This window comes from Neovison vison, chromosome 13 (assembly GCF_020171115.1).
Source record: "Neovison vison isolate M4711 chromosome 13, ASM_NN_V1, whole genome shotgun sequence".
In the NCBI taxonomy this organism is placed as follows: domain Eukaryota; kingdom Metazoa; phylum Chordata; class Mammalia; order Carnivora; family Mustelidae; genus Neogale; species Neogale vison.
The window spans coordinates 110,582,271-110,595,355 of NC_058103.1; the positions used below are offsets into that span (position 1 = coordinate 110,582,271).

Consider the following 13,085-nt stretch of genomic DNA (forward strand, 5'->3'; position numbering starts at 1 on the left):
AAATAACATGCATGTGCAGTTTTGATAAAACAATTAGTGTATGGAGAAACAGACTTGCAAGTCTGTGTTGGCCACTGTGATAAAAACAGATGAAGCAGATACCCAACCTAAAATTAGTAGCAGGTGTTGGAAACCTCATCAGCGCAAATTACAAGAGGTTCAACTAAAAATATCAATCTTACTAGACCAATGGCACCTTTCTTTTACAGATAAGGAAACAGAGGCACAAGGTTATATAGTTCACTAACGATCAGAGCCAATTACAGAAGGTACGTTTCTCAGAGTTAGTCCTGTTCTGGATAGAACTGAGGGAAATTCAAATTAGGCAAGAGAAGTTACTGTTGATTGAAAAAATGGCTGCAGTTACCACTCTTCATGTCCAGTCTCTACCTGAGCCTGAAGTTTCTTTCTCATCTCTTGAATCTGGTCTGGCTTTGCGACTTGCTTTGACCAAAAGAATGTGGTGGAAGTGATAGTGAGACAACTACAGACATAGTAAGTTCTAAGCCAACGAGTTTTAAGGTGTCTATTATAAAGAAATTGCTGACTGAGTTGTTATGTTTATCTAAAAATCAGGTTTTTAAAACAGGCCAAAAAAAGAATAAAAACTGAGATTTGAGGTACAGTATAACTCAAGATTTCATGTAGTTAGAAAAGACACAAATTAGGCCATTTAGAACAATTCTGAAAAGAACTCTTATCTGACATTGCTCCTGAACATCCAAAGACTAATGTCCTGGTGAGCTCACTATGGACTCTTAGTGGGAATACAAGTCTCTTCAGGTCCAATTCAAGGACCTTAGGAATGTGTCCAAAGGAGGGATCACATTCTTTGAGAAAATGAGGGGTTTTGCTCGTTCCCAGTCCTTTAGGGATCCTTCTGAGTGGACAAAATATGGAACAAATGCTGATTCTTGTTCATTAGAAGGAGATCCTCTTCAAATCTCATCAGCATTTTATCTCAATCTTTGGAATTGGAAACAGGTTACCAAGAATGTGCCACTTAAAAGATTGATTCTTTTGGACTGGGAATGAGGATTCAGACAACCCAGTCTTTATCTAAAACACTCTGTAAAGACATGGCACAGAAGTGGAATGCTAGAAAAACCTTAAATTATAAAAATGAAATGAAACCAAGTTCCTAAACTAACCGAATAACACACACAAATATTTGACCTCTGGACTTGATTTAATTATAACTCAACTCCAGCTCAAGTGGTGGTAAAGAAAAATTTTAAATCTGAATAGTGATTCATGAGCAGATGTGCAGATTTGCTCTGATGAATCCACCCACTATTCTTAAGACTTGACAAATAGCTGTTCAATGCCTATAATTTGTGCCTGCATCTATATATGAAGTGAGACTATAAAGTCATAACACAAATGAACTTCGGTTTCAGCAATTCAGATGTGTCAAATATTTGGATGTATGTGTGTATACATATATAAGTTATATGTGTGTGTATATAAATTATATATGTATTTATATATAATTATGTTTGTATCTAGTTGAAGACAGTACATATAGCTGAGATAGTATATACTTGATCAAAGCTGGCTGCTTAACCCAGTGGATGGTTTGGTATTTTATTGTTTTTTTTAGGTCAAAAGTTTGATATCATTAACTCCCTAGTTTTTTCCAGCCTCCAGTCTCCATTGTATACTTATTTCTTCCCTTCCCAGTAGTGATTTTTTTTTTTAATATTTGAGGGAAGCCAAGTCATTTATTCTGAATTAAACTTGAAGTTAATAAAGTTTCAATTCATATTTTTTCCAAACCAACCAATGTAAAAAGTCACTTTCTCCAGAGATCAGTGCTATAAGACTTTATAGAAGTCACATGTAAAAAAAAAATTATTCCAAAAGACCTAGTGGAAAAATGGAGAAAAAGCCAAAAATAAAATCAGAGGCGTGGATCACTTTAAAAATTGCGTATGCATTAGAGTGAATCTTAAAGTGGTAGATGTGTATGAAGAAGTATTAAAAAGTAGTTTCAACAGCTGTAAATAGATTTTTCATTTGTCAAATGAAGAATTCCATAGTTTAATCATAAACTTAAAATGCTATTATAAAATAGACATATTTCATTACTTTAGAATGAAAGAGTCCTACAGCCAGAAACACCATCACTGAAAGGTCCTTTGGATATTAAATCCTTATGTTTTTATATCACATTTTAGGACATAGGAAAAAGTATATTTAGGCAGTAAAAAGAATACTGGAGTAGTCTACCTTGTAATTAAGTAGCATCTCTCATTTAGTTTAGTTGAAAATGTATTTTAGTATTTAAGGAAAATTTATTATCTAACCTATTTCTACATAAATGCAACTTTTTCTATATTAAACAAAAATACTTACCACAGAACACCATACAGAATGGTAAAACTGGATAGATAAACCTAAATTCTTTGTGGCTCAACATGCTATAATAAAAAAAAGATATTAAGAGAATTACATGACAATTTGAGAAGTAAATATATTTAAAATGAAATATTAACAATCTGTTTTTCTAAATACTGAGACTGAATTTCCTGCTTCAGGATTCAGTCTCATTATTTTTTAGTTAAAAGGTGATGAAGTGTTAAAAGTAATCCTAATATTTGATGTCAATGTGAAATTCTAAAGTACAATTACATTCTAAAAAAGATTTCTGTTACCAATCCAATTAAGTCATATTACTCAAATTTGGAATAAAGATACATACATTATCATTTAAAAATATTTCTCTAGTCCTTCAATACTTAAAATTTTGGTAGTTTCAAATTTTAAGAGCAAATAAAGTTTTTTCAACTCCTTGAAAACTGAATGTAATCCTTGTCAAGAAAACTATACATATCAGAAGTATTCATTCTGAGCATCAGCATAATTATTACCTTTTCTCTCTGCTAAATAATCTCCAGTAATAAATCATAAGAGTCAATACATCCAGAAGATAAACAGTTTACTTTTTGAAGAATTTAATTTAATTTCTTGGTAACATTAAATAAATTAATTACTTGAACAAATAAAATCTTACCTATAAACTAGCAGTGTCCATAGCACAGTTACCAAAAGTATTCGGTACCTCTTTGGGGCCAGAAAGCAGCCATGAATAAAGAAGGGTAAGTGAGTACCCAAGACAGCTGGAAATCCTTGACTAAAGTACCAATGCCATGGATGAGAACCATAAAATGTTCCCAAATTCTGAAGCACGTTAAATTTCAAAAAGTTATATTGAACCAGGGTCCACTGGCATAGTTGATGGAAAGAAAATAGAAATATATTAGTGCCAAGTATGAATCTTCGACATTAGGGAATTTGGCAGAATCTTGAAGTCTAAAAACCAAACAATACTTTATATTAATAATTTTGATTAATTACAACATGAAATCATTCTTTATTCATTTTTAATGTTCTAAGTTTTTTTTTTTAATATTTTATTTATTTATTTGACAGACAGAGATCACAAGTAGGCAGAGAGGCAGGCAGAGAGAGAGAGGAGGAAGCAGGCTCCCCGCTGAGCAGAGAGCCCAATGCGGGACTTGATCCCAGGACCCTGAGATCATGACCCGAGCCGAAGGCAGCGGCTTAACCCACTGAGCCACCCAGGCGCCCCTAATGTTCTAAGTTTTAATGTGTTGTTAATTTATTAAAAAAACTAGGTTTCTGCAATTCAAGAAATCATGAATAAATGTTCATATGTATTTTGATAATGTAAGTTTTAAATACGGTAAATGATAAAGAAGATCCTCAAAATAGGTTTTGTATGAGTATATGTGTTACCCATATTAAAAACTTTATAGTTTATTATATCACACATTAAAATATAAGCCTTGAGAACATTACCTTTTGAACTGTCACCAACAGCAACAACAGTTCGGCAAAAACAGCAGTTAACAGTAAGTGCTCATTTCTGCCAGGCAATATTGTAAGCATTTACATGCATTATCTCATTTAATCCTTCAACCTTATGAAACAGGTACCACAGTTATTTCCAGTTAAGGAAACTTCTCCAAGGTCACATAGCTAATAACGAAGGCACCAGGTTTCAAACTGTGGCAACCTGATTCCAGAGCCCCTAAGTGACTTAAAATCAGGGAACTTAAAAACAACCAAAGGCCATAACCAACAGTCATTACATTAAAATGTCAAATCAAATCCTTGAAGAGAGTATTCTGATTAATTTGGAATTCTGAATGATTAAGTTCAATTAAAGTTTAAAAATTTAACCTTTGTAACAAACCTGACTAAATTGTACAAACTTGACAAAAATGCCATAAAATGGGACTCCTTTTAACTTCAACTATGAATATACAATTCCATTTTATAGAAAACACAGCAAATTGAATGAAAGGCATATGCCAATAGTTTTTTTTTCAATGTATCCCATAAAATTTTTAAAAAGTGATTTGCCTGTGTTCCCAAATATTCACAGATTAATAGGTCAGGTTGAGTTTTTAGTGTAATAAATGGTTAGATTAAAAATAGCTATTAGCTTAAGGTATTTTTTACTTACTTGACCAAAAAAAATACGATCAACTATCAGAGACAAACTCAAAGTGACAAATCTGAAAAACAAAATAGAAGGGTGATTAATACTCTGAACTTACAGAAAATCCAATATTGGCATATGGCTTTTACAAATGCTTGGCCAACCAAAGTCACTTTAAAAATGTCTTACACTTTTGTCAACTGAATATGGATTTACACGTTGAGAGATCTTTCACTGATAGAAGCTGTATTTAAGGAAAGTTTCTAAAAGTAATGAACACTGTATTATCTATTGCTATACAGCAAAGTACCCTAAATGTTGGCAAATTAAAACTATGAACATTTATTACTTCATTGTGGGCCAAGAATCCAAGTGGAGCTTAGCTGGGTGTCCCTGGGTCAAAGCCTTTCATGAATTGTCAAAATGTTGGCTGGGGCTAGAGAGTTTTATCTGAAGGCTTGACTGGTGCTGGTGGGGAAATCTGCTTCTAAGCTCACTCAACATGGATGTTGGCAGAGCTCAATCTCCCACACATGGGAGATTTTAAAGACTTTTAAAGACTACCTCCTGACATGGAGACTGGCATCCCACAGGGTAAGTCAGCAAAGAGAGAGTAAGATGGGCATCTAGCATGGATGCCAAGTCCTTTTATAACCCAATCGTGGAAGTGACATCCCTCCTGCCATGTTGCTATTTGTTAGAATTTACTCAAAATATCCAGCATAAGCTCAAGGGAAGAGGATTATATAATAGCATGAATATCAAGAAGATGGGACCAGTGGGGGCCATCTCAGAGGCTGCATACTATAAACATATACACAGAAAAACACACTATGTATGAGTGAGTATAAGCCTTCATGAATCATCACTGCATGGACACAACTGTGTAACTGTCCTATAGACCACGGTATGGAGCATTAGCAGCACTTCAAAAGGCTCTTCTATCTTTCCAACCAATCTCCACTCCTTTCGCAAAGAGGACCACTATCCTGGTTTATGATAGTTTAGATGTTTTACCTTTACTGAATTTTACAAAAATGAAATCACACTGTAGTATTCATACACAATTTCCTTCAATCATGTGAAATTTAACCACATTTTTTGTATGTTGCAGTACTTCATTTATAATACTATATAGTATTCTTCTGAATTACTATGCCACAATGTATTTATTCTGTTGATGGATGCTGCTTTTTTTTTTAAGCTATTATGAACAGTGCTATGAGCATTCTTTTATGTGCCTTTTGTTTCCCAAATATATGTACTTACATTTCTGATGAGTATATACCTAGGATTGAATTACTGGGCTCCAGGGTATAAGTGCAATCAGCTTTAGTAAATTCTTAGTTTTCCAAAGTGGTTGTATCAATTTATATTCCCACAGGAATATATAAAGGCTCTATACCCTTTCAGGCATTTGGGTAGATGTATACTAGGATGTCATGGTGGTTTTCATTTACATTTCCTGAGTGACTAATAAGGTGAGCACCTTTATACTTCTTGACCATTCAAATATCTTCTGAAGTGCCTGTTCAGGTCTTTTAATCAATTTTCTATTTTTCTTAAAGATTTGTACAAGTGTTGTATATAATTGATAGATGTTTTTTCTTGGTGTTGTGTTTTATACGACAAATATCTTCTGGTCTGAGGCTTGCTTTTTCACTCTTAATGGTGAATCTAATGAACAAAAGTCTTGAATTTTAATGTATTCAAATGCATTTATCTTTCCCTTTATAGTTAATACTACATTCTACTTAAGAAATCTCTGCCTGTCTCAAGGTTATGAAGATATTCTATCACATCTTGAAGAAGTATAATTCTTTCATCTTTACATTAATATTTATATTTCCCTGGATTTTTATTTTTTGTTATGGTGGCAAGTAGGGGTCCATATGGATATCCAGCTAATTATATATTTATTGAAAAGACTTACTGTATTGCCTTATCACTGTTAATCATAAATGAGTGACTTTATGTCTGGGTCTGTTGTTGGACTATTATGTCTCACCAGTCAGTCTACTTGTTTTGCACTGATTCTAAGTTGTCTTAATTACTGTAACTTTGTAAGAAGTCTTAATATCTAGTAAAGTCAAGTCATCCAACATTATTTTCTCTAATTCTTTTAATTAATATTAGTATTTTGCATTCCACTTAAATATTTAAAATCAGCTTTATCAGTACACACACACACACCCCATACTGGGCTTTAATTGGAACTCCACTGAATATACAGATCACAGTTTGGGGAGACTTGATTTCTTTAAAATATTGAGTCTTCCATCCATGAACATGGTATATTCTTCAATTTATTTAGGTCTTTATTAGTTTCTCCCAATAATGTTTTATACCTTCCTGTGTAGACTCCTTGTATATCTTTTATTATTTTATTCATAGAAAGAGAGAGGGAACACAAGTAGGAGGAGTGGGAGAGGAGTGGGAGAGGCAAAAGCAGGCTTCCCACCAAGCAGGGAGTCTGATGTGGGGTTCAATCCCAGGACCTTGGGATCATGACCTGAGTTGAAGGCAGATGCTTAACCAACTGAGCCGCCCAGGCACCCCTTAATTTTTTATTTTGACTAATTTCTGACTGAGAAAATTTGCAAGGATAGTATGAAGAATTTCCATATATCCTTCACCTAGATTTCCCAAATGTTAGCATTTTACCATATTTGCTTTATCTTTTTCTTTCTATTTAAATATGTATTTTTTTCTGAATTGTTTAATAAGTTGCAGACATCATTCACCTTTATCCCTATACTTCAGTGGCTAGTTCCTAAAAACAAGAAAATTCTCTTACATCACAAATAATCAGAAACCGGAAATACAAAGTTTTTATGGCTATCTAATTTACACCTTGTTTAGATTTTACCACTTGTCCCAATAATTTCCTTTATACAAAGAAAAACATTTTGATTTTTTTATTATTCTTATTATTTGATGTGTTCACTTGTGTATCTCTATAGTTTCCTTTAATCTAGATTATTTCCTTAATCTTTCCTTGTCATTCATGACTGGCATCTTTGAAGAATACAGGTTAGTTATTTTCTAGAATGTATCTCAATTTGGGTTTGTCTGATATTTTTCATGAATAGATTCAGGTTATACATAATGAGAGTAATACCATAGAAGTGACAGGGTGTTTTCTCTGCTTCTGATTATGTGTCTTATGATACTGATCCATCCAGTTGCTGGTAATGTTAACTTTGATCCCTTTTTCTTTTTAAAATTATTTATTTTATTTTATTTTTAAGTAATCTCTTTACCCAATGTGGGGCTTAAACCCACAACCCTGCCAATTGAGCCAGCCAATTGATCCCTTGATTAAGGAAGTGTCTGTCAAGTTTCTCCACTGTAAAATGATTATTTTATCCTTTATAATTAATGTTTCATGGGGAGACACTTTGAGACTATATAAATATCCTCTTATTCCTCTAATTTTTACCCACTAGTTTTAGCATCCAAATAAAAATATTTACATATTCACCTTGTATTTAGTAAACATGCTGAATTTATTTACTAATCCTAATAGTTTAATTTTAGATTCTTTGGATTTTCTACATACAGTAATGCCATATAGTTTTATTTCTTCCTTTCCAACCAGTTGTTTTTCTTGCCTTACTGCACTAGTTAGGACATATACTGTTAAACAGCAGGGGAAATAATGAGCATAATATATTGCCCCCGATCTCAGGTAAAAGGATTTCAGGGCTTCAAAACTTAGTATGATTTTGCTATGACATTTTATAGAAATCTTTGTTATTTTAGTGAAGTCCCCTTCTAATACACATTTTCTAATGGTTGTTCCCCCTTACCCATCATGAGTAGGCTTTTAATTTTATCATGTGGCTTTTCTGTGTCTATTAAGATTATCCTATGAATTTTCTCCTTTATTCTGTTAATGTCATGAATCATACTGATTGGTTTTAAAATACTAAACCTACTTCACATTCTTGAACTAAAACCAACCTTGCTTATAATATATTCTCTTTTTAATTAATTTTTAAAGAAATTTTTGAAGATTTTATTTATTTGGCAGAGAGAGACACAGTGAGAGAGGGAAAACAAGGAGGGTGCATGGAAGAGGAGGAAGCAGGCTCCCCGCTGAGCAGAGAGCCCGATGCAGGGCTCAATCCCAGGACCCTGGGATCAAGACCTGAGCTGAAGGCAGATGCTTATCGAATGGGCCACCCAAGCACTCCCTCTTTTTTTTTTTTTAAAGAGAGAGCATGTGTGCAAGTTGGGGGGAAGGTAGGGGGTTGGAGGAGACAGGGAAAGAGAATCCCAAGCAGGCTCCACACCCAGCACAGGGCGGTCTCATGACCCTGAGAGTATGATCCAAGCTGAAATCAAGAGTTGAATGCTTATAGACTGAGCCACCCAGGCATCCCACTCTCTTTTTTAATACATTGTTAGATTCAATTTGGTAAGTTTTAAGAATTTTGCATTCTTATCATAAGAGATACGGATTTATAATTGGCTTTTCTTATAATGTCCTTGTCAGGTTTTGGGATCAAGGGTATGGTGTCTTCATTAAGAGTTGGGAAATGTGGGGCACCTGGGTGGCTCAGTGGATTAAAGCCTCTGCCTTCGGCTCAGGTCATGGTCCCGGGGTCCTGAGATTGAGCCCTGCATCGGGCTCTCTGCTCAGCGGGGAGCCTGCTTCCTCCTCTCTCTCTCTCTGCCTGCCTGCCTGCCTACTTGTGATCTCTGTCAAATAAATAAATAAATAATCTTTAAAAAAAAAAAAAAGAGTTGAGAAATGTGATTCTTTTTCTATTCTGTGGAAAAGTTTATGTGGATTGATGTTTCTTCTTCCTTAAACATATAGTAGCATTCACAGTGAAGCCATCTAAGCTTGGTGTTCCTTTGTTTAAAGTCCTTAATTACAAATTAACTTTAATATACATAGTACTATTCATATTTACTATTTTATCTTTTGTCAGTTTTGGTAAGTTGTATTTTTCTAGGAATTTGTCCATTTCATCTGAGTTGTCAAATTTATTAGCAAAAAGTTATTCATAATATCTTCTTATCCCAATGCCTATAAGATCTATAATGATGTCCCATAGTTTGTTGTGTCTTGCTAATTGTTGGTGAGAATGTGGCAGCTGAAAGGCAATTTTTTTGATTTTACAGAATAAATGACAAAATGATGTCCCCAATTCCCAATGTCATATAAAAGGCAAGGAGAAGTATGTCCATACATAATAGAAATTTTCCTAAGACTAATGCAAGATTTTTCTCTGTATTTAGAGATACTTTTCCTGTCTGGACATGCTACTGTTCCAGGTTTTTTTTTTTTTTTCTTTTTCTCTTCTTTTCTTTCTTTCTTTTTTTTTTTTAAATAAATAGCCCTAGGTGCTAGAGGTTTGGTGTTCCCTTCCCAGTTCTCACCCTGACCAGCCCAATCATCTTGCAGGTATCATTTCCTTCTCTGAATCTCCAATGCCTCATATGTGAAGTGGGATGATAGATGAGATAATTTTGTGTTTTGTTTTTTTTCAAAGTAAACTCTACCCCCAACTTGACGCTTGAAATCACAAGCCCGGGAGCAAGGCCTACCTTGCTGTACCAACTGAGCCAGCCAGGTGCCCTGCAAATGGTTATTTTTAAAGGGTGGTTAGTACATAAAAGGCTGTTGGCTGGGGCCAACTCAGTGCAACAACACTTGACAGTTTAAGACTAATTAGGACTGTGAATCATATTTGTTATGCACTGTACAGTTTCAAAGTATTTTCACATACATTATCTCATTTGTTCTTTCATGTATTTCCCTTCAAAATAAAAAAGACAAGCATTTTGATCTATATGAATAGGCTCCCTCAGGCCTTTACAGCTCGAAGCATGCTGATCCCCTAGGCCCAGCAAACTCATGTTCACTTTTTGATATTATTTAAAACATCATCTACTTTGTAAACCTTCTATTAATGTTTCCCTTGGAAGCAGAATTAGGCATTTTTATTATCTGTTCTACATTTTGTTACATAACTATTTAGAACAGTCTATATCACTGATCAAGAATTACTGTTGTATCTCTTTCCCCCTACCCCCCTACCCCCATGCCAGATTTTGACCTTGGGAACAGACACTGCATCTTACTCACTTCTGAATCATCAAATGTTTGCTACAAAGCAGGCTAAATGCTTGTTGAATGAGTAAACTATACATTGTATTGCAATGAGAAAAAAGGCTTTTTATCTCCCTGTGTAAAAGCCTACATAATCTGAGCCCTTGTTGTCCCTGACCTCATTATCATATTCTCCAGTCTCTGCTGTTCCTCAGATATGCCAAATACACCTTTATGTCAAGGTCTTTGCTGTTCTCTTTGCCTGGAATGTTCTTTCCTTATTTCCTTGTTTCAATTCCTTTAGGTTTTGGCTCTAGTGGCACCTTTTCATGATGGACTTCCCCATTAAAAATACCCTATAAAAAATAACAATGCTTCTCTCCTGCATCAGCATACTTTTTTTTTTTTTTTTTAAGATTTTATTTATTTGTCAGAGAGAGAAAGAGAGGGAGAGAGAGAGAGGACAAGCAGGGGGAGTGGCAGGCAGAGAGAGAAGCAGGCTCCCCGCTGATCAGGGAGCCTGATGGAGTACTTGATCCCAGGAACCCGGGGGGATCATAACCTGGGCCAAAGGCAGACGCTTGACTGACTGAGACACCCAGGCATCCCCTACACCAGCATTCTATCCTTATCATTATTTTTCCCTGTAGCATTTATCACTGGACAGATACACATTACTCTATGTTTTTAGTTTTCTGTCTTCTCCCACTAGAATATAAATTTCATGAAGTCAGGGACTTTGTTAAGTTGCTCTATCTCCAGCATCTGGAACAGTACCTGGCACCTACTGGGATTAAACAAATATTTGCTGAATGAATGCAATACATTAAAACAATGTTAATAAATCTGAGAAATGACAACAGTGGTAACTTGGCTTCTAGATGATTTAGTCCTTTTAAATTCTTATCCAAAAATACTCAAACAGAGTGAATACTAGTATAGTAAAAAGACTGTTATTCTAAGAATCAGAATTAATTCAGCCCTTCAATAATAACTATTCTGGATACTCTACTAGATACTTGGAATAAGTATGATCCTAGCAGCTCAAAATTAGAAGACATGTGTTTTTATTTTGGTTTGGTCTTGTTTTTTTGCAGAGGGCCCACACTAATCTTCTTTGTATTGTCCCAATTTTAGTATAGATGCTATTGAATTGAACACAGAAGACATGGGTTTCAATCCTAGTTCCATCACAGCAACCAACCCAGAGACTCTGGCTAAGGCATGTTTAATTTCACCATGCTCCACCTCCCCCCTCCCCATTTCCTTACTACAAACTAAAAATATCTACATTGTCCAGTTCCAAGAATTGTGAGTCATGAGGTAATATGTAAACATACATTGTAAATTATAAAGTCTTATACAAATGTAAAAGAATCAAGCATCTCTAAAATGTACATGAGAGATATTTAGGAAATGAAGTATAGAAAAGTTCTAAGTGAGAAAAGTTCCAAAGATCTCCATTTAAGTAAATTAAAACAATTATAGTTAATAATCATAAATATAAAAATATAAATTATAAATTTGGAAATATTGTTTCCCTAGTCTGACAATGCTGACATTAGAAGATATAATAATTGACTTCAAGATGTAAAATCTTGTTCATAATCTATAATTTATAGGTTATGGACATTAATAGATGGATTGTAGCCATACTTACCCTATAGGTAAAAACTGATGCAGAATAAGATCAAGCTTTTTCTGTTCTTGCCAGAAATGTCTAAAGACCAAGGGTATCCATGGAATGATAGCTGTGGGACGAATTATGAAGGCAAGTGCCACCAGGGACGAGTACTTGACACTATAAGCAAGGAAAATGTATTATCAAGAAACTAGGAAATGAGTGTAGAAGTTATCTACTATTTATACTGTGATATAACTTTTTTTTTTTTCCTAATGAGAGCATTTTCATTTTGGTATAGATATGTAAAGTTGGGTAAGGTACTTACACTTTTTGACTCTTAATTTTCCTCCTCCATAAGAAGAGGTAATATCTAAGGTCTTTTTCAGCTCTAATAGCCCATTCTAGTATTTGAAATTAAGTTATTCTATGTCTTAATGCTAGTCTTTAGCCATACGACTCTGCCAATTGCTTTCCTGATGGAAAAATTACCAAGCCTCTCCTAAGGAGATTAAAGGAAATCACACAAAACCATTCTCTAATTAAAAAAAAAAAAAGAATAAATGCATTTAAGGAAATACTAGGATTTAGGCAGTGCTGGGCTTCTTAGTACCTACAATTTTGTTTTGAAAGTAAATTGCTAATTTTATGCAAATAGAAGGTCTATATGTATAATTGATTAAAAGCCTACCATACAAATATTTAAGATCATGGATAAAAATGTAGATTTTTACTATTAGGACTTGCCTCAATAAATGGCTAAAGAAGACTAATAATTTAATCATAAGGACAACATACAGTAGATTATCACATGGAAATAGTGGTAGCTCTGCTAAAAACTGAAGGCAAGCAAAATAAAACTTTATGGTACCATTTTATATCTATTAACTAATAAAGAGGTATAGATGCATTTCTAAGGTTGGTGA

The 13,085-nt window shown here is 34.2% G+C and overlaps 1 protein-coding gene across 4 annotated transcripts in view; it reads right to left on the bottom strand.

Moving 5' to 3' along the window:
* The window catches only part of PIGB (phosphatidylinositol glycan anchor biosynthesis class B), a 41,148-nt gene that overhangs the window by 8,460 nt on the left and 19,603 nt on the right, over positions 1-13,085 (bottom strand). For 3 of the 4 annotated variants that reach the window (XM_044229950.1, XM_044229953.1, XM_044229952.1), the window contains exons 6-9: positions 12,199-12,339; positions 4,496-4,547; positions 3,017-3,228; positions 2,359-2,423 (exon numbers count right to left, since the gene is read on the bottom strand). In XM_044229950.1, coding sequence (XP_044085885.1) covers positions 2,359-2,423; positions 3,017-3,228; positions 4,496-4,547; positions 12,199-12,339 — 470 coding nt within the window. The remainder of the gene's footprint in view (positions 1-2,358; positions 2,424-3,016; positions 3,229-4,495; positions 4,548-12,198; positions 12,340-13,085) is intronic. The other variant, XM_044229951.1, reaches the window with a different exon arrangement.